The following is a 26,849-nucleotide window of genomic DNA, read 5'->3' as shown; positions in this document are numbered from 1 at the left end:
TTGCAATTAAAAAGCGCTACATTAAATTGTATATACACATATACAAATCGCAATTTCAGCTTTTAATTTCAAGTTGTATCTTTTCTCATTCCCGCTATTTATTTGGACACACACGCACGCACATGGCTCGTTGGACCGTATACGTATACGATATATGTATACGTATGTGAATGTACATACATATACAGCATGTAATGACATATATGTGTACATCTCCATATAATATATATATATATATATATATATATATATATATATATATATATATATAAAATTCTCTGTGTGAAAGAAAAAATAAGGATAATTGGGAATCGTGTAATAAAATCAACGATATAACTCTCGCACAACTGCTATATTATCGTAAGAATAATAACATCACAAAGACACAGAACTGAGACTAGGGTAATATTTTCGAGGGTGTCCAGGTCTTCGCGTTTCTCAGAAGAATCGAGATTCATCTCGATAGTCGCGAACCGTCAATGAGGGGAGTCCTTTCGCGCCACGCGTTACACATTTCTCGAAAGATCACAAGGGAGCTCCACATGGGGGACCGTATTTCCGGGCGACGCTTCTCAACCTAGCGAATATGCCGGACGTGGGATCGTCGCTGTCGTCCTCCTCGTCGCTAGTTTCGCCGCCTGCGTAGTGAGGAACGTACACCTCTGAACCTTGGCTGTTTCTCGGGACGTCAGCCTCGACCTCACCTTCGTTCTCCACGAGTTCTCGGTCGATCACGATACTGCCAGGAACGTAATCGGGGTCTGGTGGTCCTACCGGACCGCAATCCGCTTCGATATCGTTTCCCGCGTTGAACACGCTTGTAGGGCCCTCCGCGAAGGATTTCCCCGTCGGCACTCGGTTGATTGGCGCGTATCCTAGATCTCTAAAACCGATTGTTCGCCAAAATACATAGATATTCCGCAAGTATTTACTCGATATATAATATGTACTTAAAAGCAACTCTAAGCAACACTCGCGCACACTATACGGATAACGCGTGCTTTCGTTCTTGGAAATTACGCTTGCGTATATCGTTGCGCTCTAATTCGCTAATAACTGACTGACAATGAGACACAACTTGTTTAAACAACGAACATTGTGAGTGGAGATTCGAGTTTAGCAGCGAGATTGCGGATCTAAACTTGATTTGTTCGAAATCGAACGGTATTATACAATAGTTTCGGAAACTATATGCTCACGCGCGAAATGACCAATTGGGAAAATGTCGAAATGTCGTATCGATCTCATTGTCAGATCTGGAAATTCCAAGTGAAGAGACAGGCATTTCCGTGTTGCGAGAAAAAATGCTAAGGAAGGTAATTTTACACCTCCTGATATAGCATTGTTAATTCTAGTAAGATGCCGCGGAAGAGATGTCTCGCGCTCTCCCTTTTTCAACCCTTACCCGTACGTAATCAAGTTCTCTTGCTGCCGCTGGGCGATCTGCTCCTGATTTATCCTTTCGCGCTCGATGGCCTCGAGCTCCGCCAACTTTGCTTCCTCGTGCTCGTCGTAAACGCCAACGGTGACGGGAACCGGGGACACTGGCTTCAATTCGACGACGGGTTTGTCGAGAGTCTGAAGCTTCTCCTCGGGGACGTCCGCAACCTTCCTGCCGGGCGTTGATTCGGTCGGCACAGTTCGGTGACCGAACGCCAGCTTGTCTTCCGGCACGAATGTCCTCCTGTTGTTGTAGTATACGGTATGCGGAAAGAGATTTTTGTACGCCAAGGTGACCGAGACCGGATCCGCTGGCAGTCGGGGGTACGAATAGTCCTCGGAGAACTCTGAAACGTTTATCTCGATCTTATTATCAAACTGACTGAATTATTGTACGTTTATAGGATTTGGGTTAAAGCAATAGAGCGGTTAAGAGCGTGACGACTAATTGTAAGGGCGAATCATAATTTGTTTCGTAGAGTTTGGAGCATAATCGGAGCATTAATCGTTATGTTAATATATATAATTAAATATTATAATATTAATTCGCGCGTGTCTCGCGAGCACAACTCGCGTCTTATTGTTAGGCTTAGTAGACGGGAAAATTAAAGAAAAGGCAGAAGAGGCCTCTACACCACCTGACCACTACCGTACTAACCGTAGAGTAGATGCGAAATTAGGGAAGGGAGAGTAAGTACTGATACGTACCTGATTCATCGCCAAAATCGTTAGACTCGCAGCTAGATCTATAGCTCGCGGCCGACCCTCCGTTGCTCGACGTTACGACGCTCGTTCTGGAGCTCGATTGTCCGATCGTGCCGGCACCACCCGTGTACGATCCGTAGCCACCGTAGCCACCGTATCCACCGTATCCACCGTATCCACCGTACGCAGACGAGCCTGCGGTCGAGCTTGCGCTGGAACCCGCGCCCGCACCCGCGTACCCGTATCCTCCGAGACTCCCGTAGCCGTAAAGTCCGCCCTGCGTAGCCGTCCGCCCTGCGCTTACGTCGTTAGAGATGTATTTGCCCAAGTTTCCACCGGTCGCCAAGCCGAGTTTTCTCAATCCAGCCTCATCGATCTGTCCATTGAGTATTTGAACGCAAATCTCGTAAGGAATTGGGGGGACGCATTTGATTTTGCCAGGGTATGCCGGGGTGACTTTGGTGGTCACCTGGAATTTATCGCTACGTGGGCTACTCCCCGGGTAACACAGATCGCCAATCGGTGGAAAACTGTAAACGAATCACGTTTGATTAAATTGATTATAACGGTGAAGAGAGAACGTTTAATATCTGATGTAAAATAATCGACCATATAATGAGATGAGATACCTGGGCACGACTTTTCCTTCGACATTCGAGGACAGGAGATTGCGGATTTGCAGAGATTCGGAAGTCTTTCCGCATCCACAACTAGAGGTAACTTTGTCAGGGCTGAAGAGTGAATAAGCTTTGCTTCCGCCGATCAGTCCTCCAAGAACTCCGACGGAAGACGAGGAGCTTGAAGAACTAAAGCTGCTGCCGCTGCTGCTGCTGCTGCTACTACTACCGCTGAACGTTCCTCCGCTGGCGTATGGCTTATATTTTGGAAAAGACAGTCTTCCAACCGCTTCGCGTGCCACTGCAGCTTCGTTGATTGCTTCCGGCGACGCGTACAACAGCGGCTTCTGCACCTTGGCCGCTTTCACCACTATCTCCCCGCATTTGCACGCGTTGATGCCTAGTTGGAAAAATTCAACATACGATCAATGACATATAATCGAATCTCTTCCCGTACCCATCCCGTATCGATGCCGGGTTTACATTAAAGTATAAGGACATAAGGACATTAATGATTCGATAATGAGAGTAAATTACAAAAGTAATTGTATACAAAAGTCTTTGCCGCTCCAGCTGTCTAGCTGTCTCGCGAAAAAACATTCCAAGCACTTGAGATATTGCGTCCGCGCGCGAAATAGCGAAATAAAGATATTGGAATGGAAGGTGATGCCGATTTTTATGCGATTTGCGGAATACAGTCCACGTACCTGGGCCTAAATTTCCACATGTTTCTTCTGATTTGCGTGCCTGGACGATGGACGAAGTCGCTAGCGTCAGGAGCAAGGCGACTCCTACGATCAAAGAGGACCTCATATCTGTCTCAACGATAATACTCTCTCTCCTTCTTCTCCTCTTCTTCTTCCTGACGTTACATTTATATGACAAGTCGCCAGGCTCTTTGGCGAGCGCGGCGATTTTGTAATCGATCAACAATGACTGTTTGAGCGACTTGGATATGCCCGAACACTTCCTGTTGCTGCGTTTATACGGGCAATTTATTATGACTTTATTGTCACTTCCTGAATTCGCATGTTCCAATAAACTGCGTAAAAAATCGAGTTTTATAGCTTCACTCGTCGAGAAAGAGAGAGGGAGGGAGAGAGAGAGAGAGAGAGAGAGAGAGAGAGAGAGAGAGAGAGGGGGGGGGGGAAGAAGGGCGAGAGAAAGAGAGAGAGAGACATTGTAAACACCTGTTTTGTTGTAGAGGAAGCGTCCGATTGACTTAAATTTTATTTCCGTATTTTTGATTAATGATAAACGAAACGGAGAGCCGCCAGGATGAAAGCGAGGACGGAATATGGGTTTCCGTAAATGACAAAAGAGGAAAATCAAGGTCATCGATCGCGCGGCCAAGCGCTCCTCCCTTTCTCGTAGTTTTTAATACTATGTACATTTTTGAGTGGACAAACACCTATCGCAAGTTCACAAGTGAGAGAAAACTTACATGAGGACAATAATATCGGGAGAACATCTCGGGGTAATTTCACGAGGAAAAATTCTGAAGAGAAAGAAATTTACTGCATTTTGTAAAACTAGGTGCAGAGAGAGAAAGAGAGAGAGAGATAAGAGAGAGAGAGAGAGAGAGAGAGAGTATCATAAAATACATATTTTATTTTCCACACATCTGATACAAGATATTTTGAAAATTGATCCATAGTTGTTAATCCATGTCGTTAGATTTCGAGAGAGAGCATATCGAAACCTAACATTTTGCATTTCGACCAATCTAAAGAAAGATACAAGATACAACAATTAATAATTTGTACAAAAATATAGGAAATCACATAGGAAGTCTTGAAATCAAATGTGGTAAAAAGTAATTGTAGACATAACACAATTGTCCGTATAACTCGTAACAGGACTAGCAATGTTTATTCGATAAGACTCGATAAGACTTAAAGGAGCCTCGTTAAATAATCATATTATATTAGATTAGAAACCTTATAATTAATCATTTACATCATTTACAATAAATATATACATATACGGATTGCTTAATCCTCCTTAATATTAATATAGACAGACAAGTTCGATACATGTCGATATATCGATGTGATGTATGTCGTTCGAACTTGGAACGTGTCTCTATTATCACGTGACCTTTCTATTATACATACATTTTACAAAAGGATACAAAAGTTCTCATTTGTTAAAGAAATCTGATGCCCGTTGTCGTTGCGGAGGTAGATTGAGTAAGTTATCGGTGAGTACGGGCCCTTGTATCCGCGTGGCATTAGTTTCCGACTTTTGACAAGTAGCTTCCTTATCGTCCGGGTCAATCGCGCGTGGCGCGTTAGGTGTCTTGATGCCTACTGACGGAGTCCTGGACGATGGCGTTCGCCGAGGGGACGGCGTACTCGATATCCGGAGTTTCTGAGTCGCTAATCTTCTTGCCGCGGGAGACATAGTGCTCAGACGGTCTATGGTTGATCTCGGTGACGGGCTGGAAAGAATAGTTGCTCGTCAACTTTAATGCATATCGCACATAAAATTTATTCAACATTTATTTCCAAGATATTCCTATTTCCTAATATATGTAGTGTAGGTATGGTATATCATATATGACATATATGAAATATCGCTTACGTGGCTAATGATTTTCTGGCTGCTTCTAAGGCTTTGTTCTTTCGATCTCTGTGTCTCTCACCAGCCTTCTCAGCCAATTGCAACGCCAGCTGCTCTCTTTTCGGCGGTTCCGCTATTCTGAAAGAAGGTCCCTGACTCGTCCTCAACAACGGGGTGTCCCCACCGTCCAATCGGAAGGGTGTCCCCTCGATCTGACCCCACGTCATCAACGGGCTCTCGCACTCTCCCGGTCTCGGGCTTGGCGTCGCCACAAAACTAAAACCATTCACTCGTGGCGTGGCGTTTCTGACAACCTCTTTGCCATCTACGCCAATCTTGCCGTCGTTAGCTCTGGACTGCGACTTGGCCAGCTCGTCGATCGTCTCTTTGTTTTGTCGCTCGTTAAACGGGTTCGCTCGCAATCTCGTATTCTCGTGCATTACAGTTTGTTTCTTCTTGGCCAATTCTATCTTCTCTTCCGCCGTAAGTTCCACCCCATCAGGAATGTACATAATGTAATTTTTATTCTTGTAAGCCCAACTGTCCACTTGTTTGGGTCTGCGATTTGAGTCTTGGACAGCTGAGACGTCACTTGGTGGGTCCGTGGTGGGTCCGCCGATAGCGAGCCACGCCTTCGACTTGTCCTCCGCCTCGTAAAGCCAGGCGTACTTGAGCTTACGTTTATTTTCAGCCTCGACCATCATCTCTTCGAAACTAGCGTTGTCCTCGCTCGTGTGAGTGCTCAAATAATCGTCCAGGCCTGTTTTACTTTCGATTCCGGTTTTATCATTCCTCTTTACAGACTCGACGACGGTTTCTCGAGACGATGCTTCAGAGGGATGCGGCGCGGGCGCGGGCGCGGGCGCGGGCGCGGTCGCGGTCGCGGTCGCGGTCACGGGCGCGTCGTCCGACTCAGTTTTGCGCAACGGGGTTTCGAAAGTCGCCGGACTGACCGGCCTTTCAGTGACGGGTCGGCCGGAGCTATACTTGGCGTACAGCTCTCGCATTCTCTTCATATCGTTCTGCTCTAAAGCGTCTAAGTACTGATTTTGCGCTTGTAGCTTTTCTAGGTGCGGAAAGAAGTCCTTTTGTATAATTTCGCTCATTTTCTCAATATATGTGTCCTCATCTAAGATCTTTGGTCGAGTACTCCTGCTCCTCTTAACAGATCCGACAGGCTTCTTAAATACAGCCAGATCCTTGATATTTTTAGCGGCTTCGAGAGCTTTAGAACCTGGACTGTCCGGACTGTCCATAATGGAATCTGAAGGAGTAAAATTGACAGACACGAATGACACAAGGATCTAGATAAATGAGTGGAAAAATTTGTTAAGCAGTTGTCTGCTTTGACAATTTTCTATTTTGTGTAAAATAAAAAGACGAGGTACTTACTCATGTTGATCAATTCGCGCTGCATACAATCTTCACGATTGAGGTTATGTAACGGAATTCTCGCTCAATATCACCCCAAGCTTACTCGTCAACATTTACGAGGGTAAGAAATACTTGATCATTTGTTGCAAATCCGCTCAACGCGACCTCGGGACCAGGCGCCAGGCATATCAAGGCATATGATGATATATCACGTCTCCGTTCTTTTCCTACGGGGAACGGGGATACACTTGGAGATTATTTACCTTCTGCCTGATCGAGTGGCGTAGATGGTAGAACCACGAACCACGTAGAACGTTACCGACACATGAACACATGATACGATACCTGCCATACCTGCCATACCTGCTGCCACGCGTGCGTCACGCGTCACGCAGCGCCGCCTCGCGCCAGCGAGTCGATTCACATATTAAGCGAATTAGAAATCGTCAGCTGGAAAGCTAAGCAGGCTAACAATATAAGCTAAAAGTTTTCGAAATGTGTTGAACATTTGGTTTGGAGTTTGGACTGTTTGGAGATGCAAAGATGCAATCCGATGCGAAAAGTTGCAGTCTGGTGAGTCTGGTCGTGCCACATGAACGTGACGTAAGTTCGTTTTATTGTTAGAGAGAGTTTATTTCAGATAATTGGCAACTCGCGTCTCGCGACGAATGCACGTAGCGAATTCGGGACATTTACGTGTAATTTGATTGTTATATTTGTGTGGCGATCCGCAATAACGTTCCGAATAACGGATCGCCACATTCTAAAATGAGCTTGAGATGAGAATAATCGAATGATTTGTCAAAGGGTCAAAAATGGCCTCGCCGGCCTCGCTAAAGGTTCTCCTTGAGAAATTTAAGATTGAGTGCGGGTGGCCCGGGTGTCGGCACACTCGGAACGATCGAACAGACGGACCTGGATCCCTGGCCGCTAGTCGCCACTCGCCACTCGCCGGGCCGGTGATATTTTGGTCCAGCTGAGACGGTGGGACGGGACACGAGGAGAGAGAGAGAGAGAGAGATTTGTGCGTCTCTCGTCATGCCGACGCGCTCGCTCGCTCGCAAAGCGATCCGAGGCCGAGGCCCCGAGGTGTTGGACGGTGCTGGGGAGCCACGTTGACAGACATATGAGGATTCCAGCGGCGAGATAGGATATGCGTGCCGATTACTAACTCGCGACCGAAAACTCGACAGTCGACAGTCCCGCGAGTCGCGAGCCGCGACTCCTGCCAAATTGCGCGCGTCATGCGTCACCTAGTTGACTAGTTCCCATTTCCCATTTCCTCCTTTCTCACAAGACAATGCCCCGCGCGACAATCGTCAAAGACGTACGTTATAACGGTCATAACGACTCGAGAGAAAACATTTGTATTTGACGCGCAAGTGGAAAATAAGACAAGGATGACGTGACCTGTCCTGTCGCGGTCGTGGCGCAATTGTAGCTAATGTCGCAAATTCGACGCGAAAACGATCAAACTTTGCTAACGTTAACGCGGTTAACGTAATAAATTATTCGATATCGTGGCGAAATAATTTTCTCCCGTTGAGTATGGTTGAATATAAATTTGTTTGTTAGGAACACGCGGATTTGTTGTTGTTGGAGCGCAATAGAATCCACCTCTGACACAAATACCGCTTGCGATTATAAATTGTTTCCGCAGCGACATATCACATTTGTACAACAGATTAGGAAAAATTATTTCCACCTAGTGAAAAATGAAAATTAGCGTTCTCTCTACATATATATGTGTATTCTTTATAGTTTATAGCAAGCGACATATTTGTCTCGTTGAAGAAAAACCTTGAAGCTTTGGTAAAAAAAAACCGACGCGACGTTCTCGTGTCAGAATACATATTCGGTGAGTTTATATAGCCAGTGCGATTAATCTTTGAAAATAAGAGTCGTCGTCATTTCGCGTCGCGAAATATAATTATTAATAATAACGGGAAGGTGCGCGCACTGCGCGGTTTCCATAATCGCGAACGGTCGACGGATGACTGACATTAGTCGATTAGTGCATTACTGGCAAAGCCACTGGCGTGATGGCGTGCTTTGCTATAAAAACATGAATAACTATACCGGCATATCATTATGTATTATGTGAAATAAAATCATGACGTTACGCCATTACGATATCGCTGCATCGCGGTAATAAATAGCGCCCGGCCCGGCGCGTATCTCGATCTTACAATTAGGGAAATGTCAAGTACAATACAAGTGTACGGTAAAAAGGAAGAAACAAGAGCGAATCTCGCGCAAATAAATCAAGTTCGAACCAAGGTAGGAACACTATACTAGGAACTAGGAATGCGAAGAAAAGATATGTAACATTTTGTTGAAATCATTTGTGTTGAAAGGGGGGGGGGGCATTTATATTTTTCATATAAATATAAACCAAAGTACTTTGTATTTCCTTACAGAAGTAGATGTACGAAAAAGGAAGAATCTGGTAACGCAATCAGTACCACTTTGGACTAGCTACGAGCTACGAACTACGAACATATGTTACTTTCGAGAGATTTGGAGGAAACTGCTCTCGCTCCGACCGCGACGGACGCGGCGGCGGAACCGGCCAGATCCGAGGAAACGCGTCGTGAGTCGTGAGTCGTGAGTCGGTGAAGCGGCGTGCGGATGCGACGATCAAGAAGAAGAAGTTCATATCCCGCGCACGAATACGGGCGCAATGACAGATTTACAGATTCCAGCCATCGCCGTCTTCCTCCACGGCCACGGCGGCGGGCACAGCACACAGCACGGGGCGGATTCTTAAAGCGGAAGACTCGCGCCCCTCGCCCACGTCCCGCGCGGGCCGGGCGTTCCAAGTCCCAACGACCCGAACGGAGCTGCCGGAGTGCACGTCAAATCGCACCTCGACTGTTTACGCTTTACGTCTGCAACCTTTTCGTTTCCTCTCCTCTTATCCTCTCTCTCTCCTACCGCTCTCTTCCACTTTCGCCGTCCGCGCCGCGCCGCGCCGCGCCGCGCCGCGCCGCGCCGTCGTATACGATACGATGCCGCCCTGTGCCGCTTTATCTCCGCCGCCGCGGCCGCGGTCGCGGCCGACCACGTCTTTGCGCGCCACCGTATTTTGACTTTCTCCTTCGTGGTTCTCTTTGCGTTTTAAGTTAATAGTTTACTAGTTTAGTTATTTAAGTCCGCGAGAGAAATCGTGCGCGCGCGCGGGTGAATGTTCCAGGGAGAGATCCTTACCGATCCTTACCGATCCTTATAACTTACCACTTACCGCATTTTTCTGTCAATCGAGGAGCGTAGGTCCTAGGCAAGTTGCACTTGCTCGTGCAACTCAATTAAACTTGAATTTTTATCGATGTACGTCGTACTCACGTGTACGTCGGCTCACTCGGCTCACTGTCGTGTGTGGTGTCTAATGTCTAATAACATAGGAGATTGTCCCTCTTTTATTTACGACCAGGTCGTAGGCACCCACGCCACGGGCACGGTCACGGTCCGCGTCTGTCTTCGCGCAAGCTCCGCTTGCTTGGACAGCCTTATTTTCATTCTCTTGCCGATAGACACGTCTTCTTCCTTTTTCGTGCATCTGCTTCTGTAAGGAAATACCAAGTACTTTGGTTTATATTTATATGAAAAATATAAATGCCCCCCCCCCCCTTTCAACACAAATGATTTCAACAAAATGTTACATATCTTTTCTTCGCGTTCCTAGTTCCCATAGTATAGTGTTCCTACCTTGGTTCGAACTTGATTTATTTGCGCGAGATTCGCTCTTGTTTCTTCCTTTTTACCGTACTTGTATTGTACCGTACTTGACATTTCCCTAATTGTAAGATCGAGATACGCGCCGGGCGCTATTTATTACCGCGATGCAGCATGCAGCGATATCGTAATGGCGTAACATCATGATTTTATTTCAATACATAATGATATGCGTCGTGGAACTCGTGGAAAACGTCGTTGATCACGTCGCGCCGCCGCCGGTATAGTTATTCATGTTTTTATGACAAAGCACGCCATCGCGCCAGTGGCTTTGCCAGTAATGTCACTAGTCACTAATCGACTAATGTCATCCGTCGACCGTTCGCGATTATGGAAACCGCGCAGTGCGCACCTTCTCGTTATTATTAATAATTATATTTCGCGATGCGAAATGACAAATGACGACGACTCTTATTTTCAAAGATTAATCGCACCGACTATAGTGACTTAGACTCACCGAATATGTATTCTGACACGAGAACGTCGCGTTGTGTCGGTTTTTTACCAAAATGGAGTAGGCTTCCTCTCTCTCTCGATTACATATTTCATCATATTAAATTTTGCTTCAAGGTTTTTCTTCAACGAGACAAATATGTCGCTGCGGAAACAATTTATATTCGCAAGCGGTATTTGTGTCAGAGGTAACGAGCCGAGAACCGATATAAATGGATATAATATACGAGTATGTGTATAACAGTAAAAAATTAGAGCCTAATCTGACTTAATTTTGCTCATTGTCGCAATCTCCTTCCGGTTCTTGAAAGAAATCGACGAAATTTCCAAATTAAGAAATCGTAGAAGGATTCGCGAATTAAGCTTCAAGAAACATCGCGATAACTGATTTTGATATAAAAATACTAGTATTAAAAAAAGATATAAAAAGTATGTCGCATCATTTCGGTCTGGAAATATGAAAATTTTGTTTGAAAAACATTCTTTTCACGAAAAAAAATATTTTCTTCGCGATACGTTTAGGAGTTGGTTTTTTTCGTCGCTTTTTTCGTGTTCTATGTATTATTAATTATAATAATTATACATATACATAGCATATAGCTTAACTGCGCCAACTCGAGAGCTTCTTCGAAAATTTAGAAAGCGTTTCACCGCGTCGCGTCGCGTCGCGTCGCGTCGACGATGTGGAAACTATAAAAGCTCTGCCACCGTGCACGCACGAATCGTACGATCCGCGCACGATGGTACGTGGTAGGTGGTGATGACGGATTCATGTTCCGTGGCAATCGTAGCATGGTCCGTCTATAGCGCCTTCCTCCTGGATTCCTGGATATGTGGTTGCACACCCTCTCTTTCTTCCTTCCGCTTTTTCCTCTCCATCTACCGAGCGATTCATTTGTCGGTCTTTGATCCACGACCAACGAGCCACCGCCGGAAAATTAGAGAGATTTATTAAGCTCCTTCGCACCTCGTGTTCCATTGACCATCGCTTCTCGTTGTATTCGTTATATCCGTTCGGCATTCCATTCGGTATCGATAAATGAGATAGCGATAAAGGATCTATTTTTTTGAGAATTTTTGGAATTAAATTGTCCAATTTTGAAATAATTTCAATAGCGGTGGTAGTGACAAAAATTCATCTCGAATTTATCTTGACAATGAGTCGTAGAACGATTATGTTGGTAACATCTGGAAGATTCACACAAGTTCGTCCTTTCGTTATGTATTCTTTCGCCAAACGTAACGATATATATATATATATATATGTATAATTTAACTTTGCGATTGATATGCTTATATATTTGCCAAACTTAAAGAATATTTTTATTGCGCACGCACAAATAAAATATATCTTTCTCTTATCTCAAGTATATTAATGCAATGATGAATGCGATGATCGCAGAATATAAATTTTTGTTTGTGCGCTTGTGTGAGCATATCTTTCAACGTTCCCTATACCCTAAATAGCGGCAAAGAAAAGATACGAGAAGAGAGACAAGTATAGGTTTTTTTTTTAGAAATTTAAATGAGAAAGATAATTATTTCCCAGTTGTGTGTGGTATACATATGTCTAATGCTCTTCCAATCCGATTCCGAATAATCCGAACACGGAATTGCCCGTTAATGCGCAACGAAGCTGTATGTAGGGTACTTTTCACTATATATAATATTATAGTGGTATGCCGCGCGGGGCAGCAGTACAACAGCAGCGTGAGCGGTGATTCAGCGATTGAGAACAGGGTCAGAATTTAGGTTGGCTAGAAAGATACTCGGACGTGACGGGAGGATGAGAGATTCCAGACGTTTCCTTGAAAGTCACCGGTTACGCCTCCGCGATAAAGAGGGTTTGTAAGGGCTAATAAGTGTACGCGTAAAAGGAGCTCGGCAAATGGAGAATCTGCACCCGGCACCCCCTTCCCATCACCACACACACACACACACACACACACACACACACACACACACACACACACACATCTTTAACTTTATTAGGAAGCTAGTAAAAATATGACTAGAGAATGTTATCAGCAAATACATGCGTATTTGCCGACGCTTACCCTTCATACAATTGTTAGAAAAATATTGCCTTATATTTTACAATTTCCAAATAATTCTAGTTACAATAAATGACACTTTAGTTAATTTCACCAAACTTAACTTTCCAATTAATTGATAACCTGATAATTAATTCTAATTAATTTTAACACCTGACATCGCGATTAATTTCACAAATAATTCCGACTAATTATACATAAACAGTCTTAATTACATATTTTCATTATTTTCGCGATTAATTTATATTCTTTATATTATAACGTGTAAAATCGGTGTAATTAACGGACTGACGCGTGTTGCTTTTAACGAAAGGCATCACGTAAACCCTTTTCTTTTCTTTTCTTTTAGAGCAACGTTGGCGGTAAAAACTTTTCGCGTGACGTTCTCCTTTATTTCTCGACGTTAATCAGGGGGGAAGGGACTCAAGGGACCGCGTCGCCTTTGATTCGCAACTCTCGCAAGCTCAGAAGGGGGTGTCACTGACGGTGGCGTAGGGTCGGTTGACCTCTCGAGGATTAACTCCGGTTAGCCGCAACACCTACGGCGAAGATGAAAGAATATGGAGGAGAAGGGAGGCGTCTTTTTACTGCCGGCGCCGTCACGCGCCGTCGATAAGCGCGGCTTCTCTGTCGAGACGCCCGAGACGCTCTGTCGAGATGTCGAGAGACCAGTGCAGTCATGCAGTGCAGTGGAGCCTTATATCTCACTCTTGGCGTTAACGTGTCAAAAGTACACGACGAGAGACCCCCCTTGTCGTGGCACACGCTAGACTTTTTTCGTAATGTGCCTGCGCAAAGCGCAAAAGTCATTTCACGTAATAAGTTAATAGGCCCTCACAAAGTAAATTTCGCGCCAACTAAATTAATAACTTGATTTCGCGGAACAAGCTAATCAGCTGTATATATAGATATATACATCCACGACTGTAAGTCGATTACATTTTAACACTCTTCGTGTTGTATCGAGTGCACTAGAACGCAAAGACAAATTTTTCGAGAAAAACACACGTTCTTTATTTATTCATCCTCTTGATAAAAAATCATATTCTGCGACTTGTATAATTATTAATTCCTTACACAAGAATAATAGATATACATAGATTGAGCAATTAACTTTCGATGAGAGATGGATATCGCTTACCGAAGAGGTACGAAGCCTCAAGTAGCCTATAAGTAATGGAAATATCCCGGAGCATATATCCGGAGTAAGCGAGCCTACGTCTCGCTTCACTATTTTCCTCCTTTAGTTAGAGGCGAGGGCATTTTTGAAAATACGGACGAGTGCAAAACGTTTAGCTAGACCGGGAGAATGTAGCCACCGACGATCATTAAGCATACGCTTGTAATATGTTTACACAGCGTTGTTCCTCGCGCAGTCATCAATCACGGCGAACGTCGAGTCGGCGCGCGGCGCGCGGCGCGCGGCGCGGCGGGTCTCGTCTTCCATCGTTCCACCGTCCACGGAGGCTTTAGACTTGGACGTTTAGACGCTCGAGTTCCTTTCCATCTCGCTTGTCATTTCCGACAGTCGCGATCTCAAACCGTGGCATGGCTCGCATGATCGTCGATAAACGTATCATTGCTGGCTTTAATTACTAAGCTATTTAACTTATTAGCTTTAATGGGTTGGTGCTTACGATACTGTCATGCGTCAACTGATAGGCGACGACTAATACTCTAAAAAATCATGCTTATAATATATCGAGCACCTTGTTTGCGCACATTTTTATTATTAATATCAATATATTTTTACTATTGTAAATATTTAATTTAAAAAATGAAAGAGATACATTTTTCCGTTACGAAATTGCATAAAATCATATTAAATGACTGACAAAAGTAGTCAGTAAAATTATAAGATTTAAACGAGTCGAAGGAAGAACGGGGAAAACATTCGTTCTCCGATCGAGATAAGATTCGCCCATGCATTAATTCGGTTTTTTAGGAAAGGAAGAGTGGGATGGAAAGAGAAATTCGTTAAGGAGAAATAAATTGTGCGTGTTTTGCGTTATTCGACCGTTTATTCCTCGTTTGGTCATAAAACGCCCCTCCAGGGCTATCGTACGCTCAACGATGACGAGAACTCTTAAAAAGTTGAAGGCACAATGGTACGATACCCGCGGGCCGCGGGTGGCATAATTTATTAAGGCACTTAGTAACCACGTTACTCTCACCAAGTGTGTCACGGCGCGTTTACTTTCCCGTCTTGGCTGGTCGAGAACGTTTTAGGCTCGTTCGGCATTTGAGACACCCAGTATAAATAGACGCACTTTGCTCCTACAAAAGGCACTTACTCTCTCTTCTTACTTCCCCCCACGATCTTCCGCAACTTTGCCAGTAACATCGATCGGTCGATTCGTTTCTTACGCGCAAATTAATTCAAACGCTCGCAAAAATTTATTACGTGGAAACTATATATTAAAGTTGGCTCGCGAATAAAAGTTATGCGTTGTCGATTATAATATACGTTTCGTAGTTGTCTTTGTTGTTATAATTTTAGTACTGCGGATATATACGGTACGTCAGCATTTTGTAAAAGTATGTCGGTATCACCAATGGTATGCGCGTATCGCCAGCAGCTAATTATTACTTTCTTATTATTACTTAATATCACCATATATGTATAATATATAAGTATAATATAATACAATATGTGAGTCACGAGCAATAGAGAATTGTTTCATTGCACTCAACTTGGGCACGGATTCATTAAGTCAGATATTGGTACGGTATCTTTGGTACAGTAACGAGACTATATACGTCTAATGATTTATCAGTTACTACATCTTACTCTCATTTTGTCAGTTGAATAAGCTTATATCGAAAACCGTCATTACACATAAAAATACACCTAACAATAGAAACTATAGATATGCGCGTAAAAATTTTCATTTTTCAATTGAAATAGTTTTATGCAAACTGATCTTTTTGATCGGAAAATAAATGATGCGGATACATTCTCATCTTTCGCGTAAGACGTGAGGCATAACGTGATGTAAAGATTGATATAAAAATACGTCGAAACTCCATTCCTCTTTCGAGATCTTATCGACCAGAACATAAATGTATATAGTCGATGAGAGATCACTGCACGCACGCACGACAAGATTTCGCGGTCCGTCGTTTGAAAAGCATCGAGATGCGAACGTTTCATTCTTTCCATCTCCATCTCGATATTTCGTTTCGCGGGTCAACAAGAAACGCGCGAGTCAAACTCGTCGAAAGAGATAGATGAAAGACGAACGCGCGCGGATAACACGTGTGAACGGACTATCGCGGTCCATAGAGAGACGCGCTCGAATGCGGATGTTGCGGGTGCGTCGCATAGTGGACCGAATTGACGTGCGCCGATGACTGCCCATGATGGCTCGGGTAATGCGTCCAATGGCTACCTGGGCCTGTTGCACCGTAGAACTGATGGTGCTCCTGAGATGTGGCGGGTACACCTGGAATCTGCATCGCCGCCGACATCGACATCGCGTTGTAACCGGACGGGAGAACGGAACTCGCGGCACTCGTAACACTCGCGGTCCCCGTGGGCCCCGTGGCCGGCCTCTTGGCGGGATTCGGCGGGATCCCGCCGACGGCCACCACGCTGTCGCACTCGTCCGACTCACAATCCCGGAAGCCCTTGGCGAACGGGTTACTGGCGATCTTCAGCTGCGTTATCCGATGGTTCTGGTACGCGGTCACCGCGGTGAACCTGGTCTCCGGGAAGGAAAACGTCTTAAAGTTCTCCGTGCGGGGATCCGGCGCCGAGCCCGGCGGCGAGGGAGCTACCACCACGTGGCAGCGCGGCTGATAACGGTGCATCGAGTTGAGAATAATCTGCAACGCGAAAGAGGGACGATCAAAGTAAAACGCGCTCCTTGCGGAATGCCTTGCCTTGACGCGAGAAAAACAGGGCACAGGGCACAGGGCGCAGGGCACAGGGCACAGGGTACCTAGACTACCCTAAAGATCGGAGAATCTGTATAATCATCTTTTTTCCTCCTTACAAATTTTGAAAGGAAGGTAGAGATATTATTCAAATTCGATCGATTAACATTAAATGATTAAATAGTAAAGCCATAGTAAAGCGGGGTAAAATTTTATGACATCCACTTTAATAAATGGATTCGATTTGACTTAAAATCGAATCCGAAGAAGAGAAAAGAAGAAGGTTGATTTTAATTCCCTCTCCCAGTTATCTCAAACGAGATTTATAAAATCTGTAAAATTAAAACATGTTTCCTTGTTTTTTTTTAATTTCGTAAAGATACAGACCACACAAGAGTGACGGTACTGTGATGGTGTGGGTACCCAGCTACCCACAAGCGACCTAGCGTTACAAATATTGTGACTTTGTGACAAACGTAGGACGTAGGACGACAAACGCTTTCACGCAGCTCGATCGATGAGCACAATTTGGTAAAGTCGCCTTCGTACGAGGAACTAACCGAGAAAGAAAAAGAAAAAAGAGATATATACAAGGGAAAAAGAAGAGGAGGAATGGGGACTGGGGAATCTGGGGACACGTGAAGCTCGTATTCGATGGAAGGAAGGAGCGCCACAGGGGGGCGGTCGCAATGTTTGACAGCCACGAGAGACTCGGTGACTAATTAGTATAAAAACTAACCCCCGGCCCGCAATCCGACACCCTCGTCCTTTCCTTGGCGCACTCACGCGCATATGCGCATATGCGCACATGCTTCGTGAGTAGCATGGCATATATGTATTGGTATATATACCCAAACACGCGCGTGCACAGCGTATTCTATGCGAGAGGAAAAGCATGGCCCCCCGTGTGTGGCCCTCGAAAATTAGGACACCGTTTCTCGCGAGCAAACTTTTCACTGATTTCACAATTTTCTCTATAACGTTTACCTAACACTCCAACAAATCCAAATCGAACCTTTGTCAATTTTGTCATGCTCGCAATAATTTATCTTTCAACGCATCGAACGCATTGACTCGCGCTCTTCCTAGTCTTCGTGCATCTTGCAGATCATGCACTCTACCTCTACAACTACATCATCTTACGTTTTTTTTTCATCCGGAAATACCTCGACTTACTCGAAATACCCAACTAACTAGCTCACTTTTTCTCGGCTAAAATTTAGTTTAAAATTTACTGTTTTTTTATATTTCTCACAATTTTTTACACTTAAATCTCAACATTTTTGCATTGATATTATAGGAATGAAAGTTTTGCTCGAATAAAATCAATTTGAAGTTATTAAATAAATAAAGAGACTTCTGGCTGCTCAGGTCTCTCAAAAACGCCATATATGCGCTTGTGACTTGGTCATCGATCATCTCTGTGAGACATTTAATTATCTCCCGGGCACAATAATTATGCTAAAGTTGAAATTTTACCTTTATTTAATTCCTATATACTATTTATCTCTTTATCTATTTCTCCAGGATGAAATCTGGAGTGAAAGTTAAAGCGATATCCAGATATCCGGAAACACATCTCGCGATAGCGAGATGTGAGATGCGTCAATTAAGGACGAGCGCATCGGGGCGAGCATTCCTGACCCGCCCACAGCGAGTTTTTACGATTTTTTACGCGGCCTGGTGCCAGATTTTTCGGTGCGCAATTAAAGGAACAAACTGCTCTGTGTGTAGCGCGAGAAAAAGAACGACCTCTCGCCACGGGTCAGAGGTCTTCTACCGCGAAAGAAGAGCGATACATTCTTGGGAGAAACGCGAGAGCGGAGACTCGGAACTTTCCTGTTTCCTCCTTCTCTGAGTCTCTCGAGTCTTTGAGTCTCTGAGCCGAGGATGTTTCAAATGTCAAATAATAAATCACGCCTCGAGAATACACATCCTTTACAGCCTTTACGCGATTGCATAAATTTGAAACGCGATAAAGATTACTCGAGTCTGAATACACAGAATGTAAAGAATATCGCTAATATAAGCATGCGAGAGTAAATTTTATGCTATCATAATTTGTACAAATCTATTCATTTTTGAAAAAACTGAAAGAAAAACATTCGAACAAGAAAATTAATCTTATTAAACGTGTATATATATATATACACACACACACACACTATTATACTGTACTGTTAGATTTGACAAAACTCGATATTGTGTCGAATACAATCGTATGGAAATCTCGTTTAGCGATTCTTGTCACCGAACGTGTGAACATTATCGCTATATTCGCGACAGGAAATATCGCGTCGGATTTGAATTTTGAAAGAAACCGAGTGGCTTGTGTGTGTGGCCACCTGACCTCCTTCTAACCTGCCTGCCTAAATTGCGATTGACACGCGTGCTTACGGCTTACAGCTTACTTAAGCTTACGATATCGGGATGTCGCGTTGCGTTGCGTCGTTTCGTTCATCTGACGCGGGGTAAGTATAAGTAGGTATGTCGCGACATCGCGACGCAAAGAGTTTGTTTCGCGATCGGCTTGATGAATTTGGCACGAACGTGGTCGCGAGAAATTATTTTCGGCTCCGTAGACTTTGCGCGTCTACGGTGCATGCAGCATGACGCGCACACCGCCCGTGCCGTCGCCATCACCATCGCCATCGCTGCTATTACGCGATCGAAAAGGTCATGTCGAAGCGCAATCATGTTCGTGATCGGCGATCGGACTGATACCGGAGATCGGTATTCGGTCAGCCCGTGACTACAGATACTCGCGATACTCGCGATACTCGATGTTCTTGAAAGTCTTGACGATTTACATTGCACGTAATCTGACATATAGTAGATAGAGACGATAGAAACAGGCCCTTTGGTTGGATATAAAGGAGCGAGACAAGAATACTCGATTAGAGATTTACCTACTACAAATGTCAGCAAAAAATAAACAACTCTTTAATAAGAAAAAAAAACAAAGATCTTTGTGCTAACAATAAGAGATTAATATTTTTATCAATTCTTCTAAACTAATGCTGTACTAGATTTAATTCTTTTTTTTTCTAAAGAGTATTTCATTCTAATACTTTGATTTCCATTTCGATAACTCATTATCTCTGATTGGAGCAGGAATTATTTATTGCAACGTTTATTTTATACATATTTCAATCTTTATATTCGTGAGAAGTAGGCTTCGTTATTATACCTCGTAATAATAAGTTAATAACGAAACGCGCTGCACTCCTGAAAAAGATTTCGCAATCGATTCCGAATCAAGACATCGACGTCACACGATGTCAGAATAAGCAGATACGCTGACCGATGCTAATTCTTTCTCGGTATCATGCTCGTTACTAAGTGCGGTCTCTTTCCCAGGCCTATAGATCATGCGCAGTTTACATTACATCTGTTTACGTTACTTTACACACACGACACTCTCGCGTCTAACCGCGGTGACAGGAAGGCGAGAATAATACGCCGCAGACAGAATATTTCGAGCCATTCGAATAGCGTGAAACTTAAACTATTTTCTAATTCTCTTGAATTCGAGACAAGCTTTTACATTAGCGATGTAACGAAAGCGTTGACTCTTGTAACATAAACTTAAAGATTATAAAATATAATGAGAGAGAGAGAGAGAGGACTTTTCTGCCAAATAGAAAAAGCTTGACGCATACCCTATATACAAATGTTAATATCGTTGTGTCTAGTATAAGAAAACAAAATATGTATAAAATACATATAAAAGTTAATGTAGGATAAGTAAATCTTTAAAGGAGCTTTCACGGATACTTGTAACATTTTTTTTATTGATTTCTTTTATATTTTTACTAGAACATAATATAACGTTTCAAATCGTCTTTAGCAACCATCAGTTTCAATTATTCGACTATATTGCTAATTATTTTAAGACAACCGACACGCGACGAGTGTATCTCGGTGAGAAAGGAAAGAAATCTCGGTAAGATACATGATGACGTTAATCTACAGGCGGCATCTTCTAAAGTTTCTAAATAGTGAATAATCTTCATGAAAACACTGCGTCGCGTCGCGTCGCGTCGCTTCTCTCCGTCGCGTAATTTCTCGTGAGCGACAAGCTCGTATCTCAGGTCAATTAAGACGAACTCGTGCGTAAACGACAAACACGTGGAAACCCCTCCGCATCTTTCATCCTACTTTATTATGTAGATGCGCTTTACGAAACAACGATACTACGACACGCGACGCGACGCGACGCGACGGTCGTGTAAAAATTTCGAGCTAGGAGGATACATCGAGACCAAGTCGCGGTAAGATTATACTGGCGAAGATTAATCTTTTGTTTTGCCAAACTGCCACAAATGTATCTTCATTTTCAACTTTTATTTCCGATTCAGGAATCGATTTATCGATGCTTGACCGGCTCGACGTTGTGAAGAGAAAAGGACTTGATATTTTCCAAATTATTCGTTTAAATGTGTTTTACTTAAATGCATTTTACTTTACGTATAGATAAAGATGAGACGATATTAGTTGGTGGATTTTGTAAGATTTCAAATAAAACCCGATAGAAAATAGAAGATAGTTTAATTGAGCTGGTGGAGAATATACGTGCTGTGTTACGCGCTCGCGTGCGCGTGCAGGCGGGAGGGTGTTGTCAATATCACGAATTATAAAGAAACGTAAGCGTATCTACCGCTCGCGTAACGCGGGATATTGTTACTGCAAGGGGGAAAGGGCAGGTGTTATTATCACGAATAATTGGCGAAAAAGTCGCGAAAATGTCAACTCACGTGTCCGTTGTCGTCAAGCTGATTGTTGGTCAGTTTCAACTTGTCGAAGGAAATTGGCTGCTTCATCCAATGAGCACCACTCGCAGGACTGTCAGGATGCACGTGGATCCTAGGGGGTGAGACGGGATCGGCGCGACCCGCCACGACCCAGGCACTGCTGTGGAAAGCGTATCGATACCTCTTGTCATCGCACGGAATGAAATCCATCACCATCAGATACTCCGTGTTGGGGTCCAAGCCGAACAGTCGACACTGCCGATCACCAAAACCATCCTGTATAGCGTAGGTACATAGGTATGTCATCGCTTCGGCGAACGAAAACGAAATGACGTTTTCGTTTGTCGTTCCTGGCGAATTTGTCGAGAATGTCGAGTATCGCGAACAATCCTCACCTGAAACGTGGGGAACATTCGTCGTCCGGCTTTCGTAACGATCATCTCGGTGCCCAGCTGATGAAACTCCTCCCAGAGCGGCTTCGCCTCCAGAGCGACGCCGGCGCCGAGCAGCGCCGGATGGAGCGGCCGTTTCGCGTCCGCGCCCGCGCCCGCGCCCGCGCCAACGCTCGCGTCCTCACCGGAGGACCCGCCGCCGCCGTTCTCGCTCGGATGATGGTCATCGTGATGACTGTTGTTGTTGTTGCTGTCGTTGCGCGATTCCACCGTGGCAGAGGGGGATATCGGATTCGCCGAATTCGAATTCGTCGAGTGAATCGGCAAAACGGCCTTTATCGGATGATTGGGACTGCGAGATCTCTTTACTCTTCCGGCGCTTTGCAAACAAGCTGGAAAGGCGTTGGAGGACTGAGGACGATTCAACCGAGGGATGTGCGTCGTATCGTGCGTTGACAATGCGACGCTCATCCCTCGGTTAAATACGCGAAAAGAAGGACTTTTGTTTTTGTATAATAGACACGCATAGATATAGAAAATGCTCCTGTATTATACTTGCATGGTTAGCGATATCGACGTCATCGCTTTACGAGAAAATTGCAAAAAAATTCAGCTGCACATTAGTATATAAACAGACTAATATAAATTTATCAAAAATACGCTACGCTTTTATATGTACTCTACTCGGCAGGGCAATATCTCAAAAATCTTTCAAGTCAGTCGGCTAAGTCGGCTTCTGCTCGCAATGTTTACCTTATTTTTTACTTAACAATTCGAAGGTGTTTCGCACACGTGACACGTGCCAACTTTCGTCAACTTTCAAGTCAGAAACTTGCAATTTGGAAATAGCCGAATGATCAATGACGTATCGCGGAAAGAAGTCGATCTCGACGTAACGTTTTCTTTTTTCTTTTTTTCGAAAAAGAAGAAGCAAGAGAAGCTCGAAAAAGAGAAAAGAACTGACGAATACTGCATGTGTAAGTAGAATGCAACGAAAAAGCTACAAACTAAAAAAGGTCAAAGAGAAGCAGTCGCTACTAACGTGTCTTTAGCCGCCGTTTTGACCGTCGTGATAAATATTCCGTGTATGAATATTATAATGGCGTAATTGTTTACCAATAAGTCGAAATATACAATGTGCGCTCTCGAAAAGTTTCGTGCACCTTTAAGGAAAAAAAAAAAAACAAAACAAGAACCAGAACGTATCGTTCACCTTCCATTTGTTGCATCGGCGACGGTACAACGGGCAAATGCTGGTGCTGGTGCTGCTGATGTTGCTGATGATGATGTTGCTGATGATGATGTTGCTGCTGCTGCTGCTGCTGCTGCTGCTGCTGATGATGATGGTGATGGTGATGGTGATAATGATGCGCTGACCATTGCTGGTAGCAGCAATCGACGGCGATTTCGCGTCGTTGCTCGTGTTGCGATTGCATCGTCAATTAAATCGGCGATATCGATATCAATTGACGGTATCGTATCGATTACCGTGACAAAAGATATGAATTATCCGCATGACTCCGTAATCCATATCGCGAAATTTACTTCAACTTGGTGCGCCCCGTGGCACACGTGCGCACGCTTCCTCGGCATTTCCAACATTCCAACGTAACGCAAAATTTAATTTAAAACAACGAGAAACGACACTCGCGAATTATTTTCATCGTCGTGGTATTCTTGGGGTATCAATCGATTCCCACTCGAAGATCGAAGGTATACACGTACAATATCTCTTGGATCGAGAAGACGCGCACTTTACTGAAAATCATTGTTGGAATAATCGCGATCGTAATAATATAATAATCGCGGGTGGGTGACGAGCGACGATGGTTCGCCCCGCATCCGCATTCGTCCGTAATTCGCTTTCGAGAGCGAGCTTTCGTCGGGAGAATCTCCCCTTTCGTTTCTCGTTTCCCTCCTCGCGGCGATGTCTCGTTATTAACCGACGTCGTCGGTAACGTAACGCGCGCGTGAAACAAGCGGATTTCTTCAGCGTCTCATGGCACGCGGCTCCCCATAGTCCCCATTGAAAGAAGATCCGAGCGTGATTTCAGCGGGCGCCGCGACACCGGCGTTCCGATCCCGCGATTCCCGCGACCGAGTGCCCGACGAACCTCGGCATCGTCGAGACGGAGACGGAGACGGAGACGGAGACCGCTTGCTCGGCCGTTAACAGGACTTGTCCTCACCTCCGTGTCCGGACGTTGACAAGGACGCTCAAAGCCGCGAGCTTCTCGAATCCGAGATGAATCGGAAAGAACTTGCCCGAGGCGACTACCCCGCCGCTTATCATCGCGACATCATTCTCTCTCTCCGAGTAGAGAACGTTCCCTCGCCTCGCGACTTGGTCTCTCTCTCTCTCTCTCTCTCTCTCTCTCTTTCTCTCTTTCTCTCTTTCTCTCTTTCTCTTCGACTTGGTCTCTTGGCTCGCGCTTGGGCTTGGGCTTGGGCGTTGGGTTTGTGAGCTTGGAGAACCGTCCCGAGGGAAAAGGATAGAACGAGAGCGACGTAGGGAGGGACGCGATAGAGAGGAGGGCTTCTCTGAGGATCCTCCTACGCGGGCACCCACGCTGCTCGCCGCTGGACGGCAATGGGATGCTGTGTGGGCACAAATCTTCTGCCCTCTTCTTCGATGCCAGAAGGCGGAGTCTTGGCGAGCCAGAAATGTCAGGGGTAGGTGCAATGGACTCAGGAATGGGCCTCTCCGTCGTGCCGCCCGAGAATAAATATTTCAATTTTATATGTATATATGTAGCGCTTCGCATATACATAAGATGGTCCGTTATCGAGAGGATGACGGGATCCACAATTCGGAAGGAAGGGAGGAGGACGATTCTACGTCAAAGAAGAAGTTTGTAAATGTAAAATAATATATATAATGTGTGTGTGTGTGTGTGTGTGTGTGTGTGTGTGTGTGTGTGTGTGTGTGTGTGTAAAACAAACAACTTTGTTCTCGAGAAGCGAGAACAAAGTTTAACAGTTAAACTTGAAAAAATTGGGAGAAACTGGGAGAGAGAGTGAGAGGGGACGGAGGAGATCCAAGATCCAAGGGCTAAATTAAGGTTCCGCGTCCTTCAATTTATATGTACAAATTCCTTTCCTTTTCACAGAGTTATTTAATAATAACTTATACTATATATACGTACAGGTGTTGTAGTGCCGATTGAATATAACTATACAGTAACTTTTCATTTTTATAGATCCACATCATGCTTGCTCGTGTCTCGCTTTGACGTTTCACAAAACTCTGCATTCTATTAATATATTAATGTTTAATAAAATTAATATGTACATTATTTTTGGAAACGCAAGGTTTCTTTTAGTTGGTGTAAAACCGTTCTGTCGCTCCATCACAAAAACCGACTTTTATAGACTGACAATTTTATTTTTAGATTAGACAATGCGCGCGAAAGAAAAAATATGTTTCATTGATTTTCACAATGCCGAAAAGATTCCGATCTCGACCTTTACCTCGACTTCGACCTCGATCTTGGCTCTTTTAACGCCATGATGACGAATCGGAACCTTAAGTATCGTAATATTCGTAATATATGTAAAATGTAAATAAATTTAAGCAAATGGAGGAGAATTGAAATAAATCGTGTTTCTGAGTAGAACAAAGTTTCTAATCTACGTAATTAAAGGCTACCAGAAATGTTTTTTAATGTCAACGGTGAAATATCACTTGCGTCGATATTCCAAATCGCCGAAGGTTACTCCAGAGTCCAGAAGAAGAATCGTACGATTTCTCGTGAAAAATATATAAAATGCTGTTTTATCGGGACTGAAGGAACGTTAAAAAGTTTTGCAAGTTTTCGGAACGTGTATTCAGAACCTGAATTACTTTAAAGATAAAGCTAAAGATAAAGATCATTAAAGACGATATTTCGCGCGATAGAGATTCCTATCGATTTCTCTCAATTCACCTATGTTTTGAAGAAGACCACGTAAGCTCGAATCGTTCTCCTATTTACCCTTCCCTCTTTTGTCGAGTATAGGAGCGTAGAGGCGCGTAGAGAGGCGCCTATTAAAAACGTTGCATGTCTTCGCATTTCGCGCAGTTTGCGCAATCTTGGCGGAATTCGACTTGACTAATCTGCTCTTACAATTAGATCGCTCGCGCGTTGTGTGAAACGAAGCGCTTCGACTCCGACTTGTCCCACGCGTGAGCGGTGAGGTCTCGCATCTCGCGATACTTGTTACTTGACACCTTGGTAAGAAACAATTTCGCTCGTGTAAGAAATAGCGCTTTTGGCGGGCTCGGCTTTCCTGCGGCATGCGCGCGTGTCGACTGTCGACTCTTCACACACGCAACTCGATATAACTATAATTAATAGAATACAATACTATATATCTACGTAATTGTTAATAACACTTACACGAGAATGATTATCGATAAGTAGAATAATTAATCTAATTTTTAATTATTCAGAAAAGTAAATAAATCGAAAATCCTTGGCCGGCTCGTTATGATTTTATTTTTGGCTTGATTTACGGTTTGTACCTATGATACAATCACATCTCGCGCGTGAAATAAAGAGCTGAAATCGATGTGTATACTTTTATACATGCTTTGGATATCGATGGAAAGTTGAATAAGATAATTCGCCCATGTGTCGATCGTAATTAGATCTGATTATTTTAATCACGGTATACTACTATACTCTATCTTTCTCCTTTTTTCTTTTCTTGTCTTTCTTCCCTCTCCCGCTTCCTCGCTTCAGTATATGCGTACGTTCCATTTTAAAAAGTACTACGTACCTAGACTATAGACATCTTACTGTTGCTGATCAACGGTTCTAACAACGTTCACCGTACTTAAATTGAAGTTGAACTCTCTGGAATTACAAACGATGACGAAAGTGCGTCGCAAGGAGCTTA

The 26,849-nt window shown here is 44.1% G+C and overlaps 3 protein-coding genes across 5 annotated transcripts; all 3 read right to left on the bottom strand.

Moving 5' to 3' along the window:
- Nucleotides 1-333: 333 nt before the first annotated feature.
- On the bottom strand, nucleotides 334-3,821 carry LOC139778305 (uncharacterized). Its single transcript, XM_071716179.1, has 5 exons — nucleotides 3,470-3,821; nucleotides 2,775-3,162; nucleotides 2,149-2,675; nucleotides 1,406-1,787; nucleotides 334-883 (listed from the first exon to the last, which is right to left on the bottom strand). The coding sequence occupies exons 1-5, from the start codon at nucleotides 3,573-3,575 to the stop codon at nucleotides 526-528; spliced, it is 1,761 nt and encodes a 586-aa protein (XP_071572280.1). The 5' UTR covers nucleotides 3,576-3,821; the 3' UTR covers nucleotides 334-525.
- A 532-nt stretch (nucleotides 3,822-4,353) lies between these two features.
- On the bottom strand, nucleotides 4,354-7,166 carry LOC139778306 (splicing factor ESS-2 homolog). 2 transcript variants are annotated; one of them, XM_071716181.1, is made up of 4 exons: nucleotides 7,056-7,166; nucleotides 6,720-6,928; nucleotides 5,349-6,591; nucleotides 4,354-5,205 (listed from the first exon to the last, which is right to left on the bottom strand). In XM_071716181.1, exons 2-4 carry the CDS (start codon nucleotides 6,742-6,744, stop codon nucleotides 4,905-4,907), a joined length of 1,569 nt encoding a protein of 522 aa, XP_071572282.1. In that variant the 5' UTR covers nucleotides 6,745-6,928; nucleotides 7,056-7,166; the 3' UTR covers nucleotides 4,354-4,904. The 2 variants fall into 2 exon arrangements, with proteins under 2 accessions (XP_071572282.1, XP_071572281.1); XM_071716180.1 differs by lacking the exon at nucleotides 7,056-7,166 and having other exon boundaries at nucleotides 6,720-6,981.
- A 7,778-nt stretch (nucleotides 7,167-14,944) lies between these two features.
- On the bottom strand, nucleotides 14,945-24,946 carry LOC139778308 (uncharacterized). 2 transcript variants are annotated; one of them, XM_071716182.1, is made up of 4 exons: nucleotides 23,182-24,946; nucleotides 21,972-22,360; nucleotides 21,580-21,852; nucleotides 14,945-16,771 (listed from the first exon to the last, which is right to left on the bottom strand). In XM_071716182.1, exons 1-4 carry the CDS (start codon nucleotides 23,402-23,404, stop codon nucleotides 16,214-16,216), a joined length of 1,443 nt encoding a protein of 480 aa, XP_071572283.1. In that variant the 5' UTR covers nucleotides 23,405-24,946; the 3' UTR covers nucleotides 14,945-16,213. The 2 variants fall into 2 exon arrangements, with proteins under 2 accessions (XP_071572283.1, XP_071572284.1); XM_071716183.1 differs by having other exon boundaries at nucleotides 21,580-21,831.
- Nucleotides 24,947-26,849: the final 1,903 nt, after the last annotated feature.

This window comes from Temnothorax nylanderi, unplaced genomic scaffold (assembly GCF_030848795.1).
Source record: "Temnothorax nylanderi isolate EJ_2023f unplaced genomic scaffold, tnyl_v1.0 TNYL_tig0179_pilon, whole genome shotgun sequence".
In the NCBI taxonomy this organism is placed as follows: Eukaryota; Metazoa; Arthropoda; class Insecta; order Hymenoptera; family Formicidae; genus Temnothorax; species Temnothorax nylanderi.
Note: the sequence above shows the minus strand (reverse complement) of the source record. Positions and strands in the feature narration are given on the sequence as shown.

Bases quoted from the DNA above. Each gene is read 5' to 3' on its own strand.
- LOC139778305 (XM_071716179.1), bottom strand. From the start codon at position 3,575: ATGAGGTCCTCTTTGATCGTAGGAGTCGCCTTGCTCCTGACGCTAGCG. The intron at 2,676-2,774 runs GTATCTCATCTC...ATTCGTTTACAG, and splicing joins GAAGGAAAAGTCGTGCCCAG to TTTTCCACCGATTGGCGATC. The intron at 884-1,405 runs GTAAGGGTTGAA...AATCGGTTTTAG, and splicing joins GAGAACTTGATTACGTACGG to AGATCTAGGATACGCGCCAA.
- LOC139778306 (XM_071716181.1), bottom strand. From the start codon at position 6,744: ATGCAGCGCGAATTGATCAACATGA. The intron at 6,592-6,719 runs GTAAGTACCTCG...TTACTCCTTCAG, and splicing joins GCGCGAATTGATCAACATGA to ATTCCATTATGGACAGTCCG. The intron at 5,206-5,348 runs GTAAGCGATATT...TATTCTTTCCAG, and splicing joins GCCAGAAAATCATTAGCCAC to CCCGTCACCGAGATCAACCA.
- LOC139778308 (XM_071716182.1), bottom strand. From the start codon at position 23,404: ATGCAATCGCAACACGAGCAACGACGCGAAATCGCCGTCGATTGCTGC. The intron at 22,361-23,181 runs GTGAACGATACG...ACGCCTTTCCAG, and splicing joins GCCGATGCAACAAATGGAAG to CTTGTTTGCAAAGCGCCGGA. The intron at 16,772-21,579 runs GTGAGTTGACAT...TTCGCGTTGCAG, and splicing joins AGCTTGACGACAACGGACAC to ATTATTCTCAACTCGATGCA.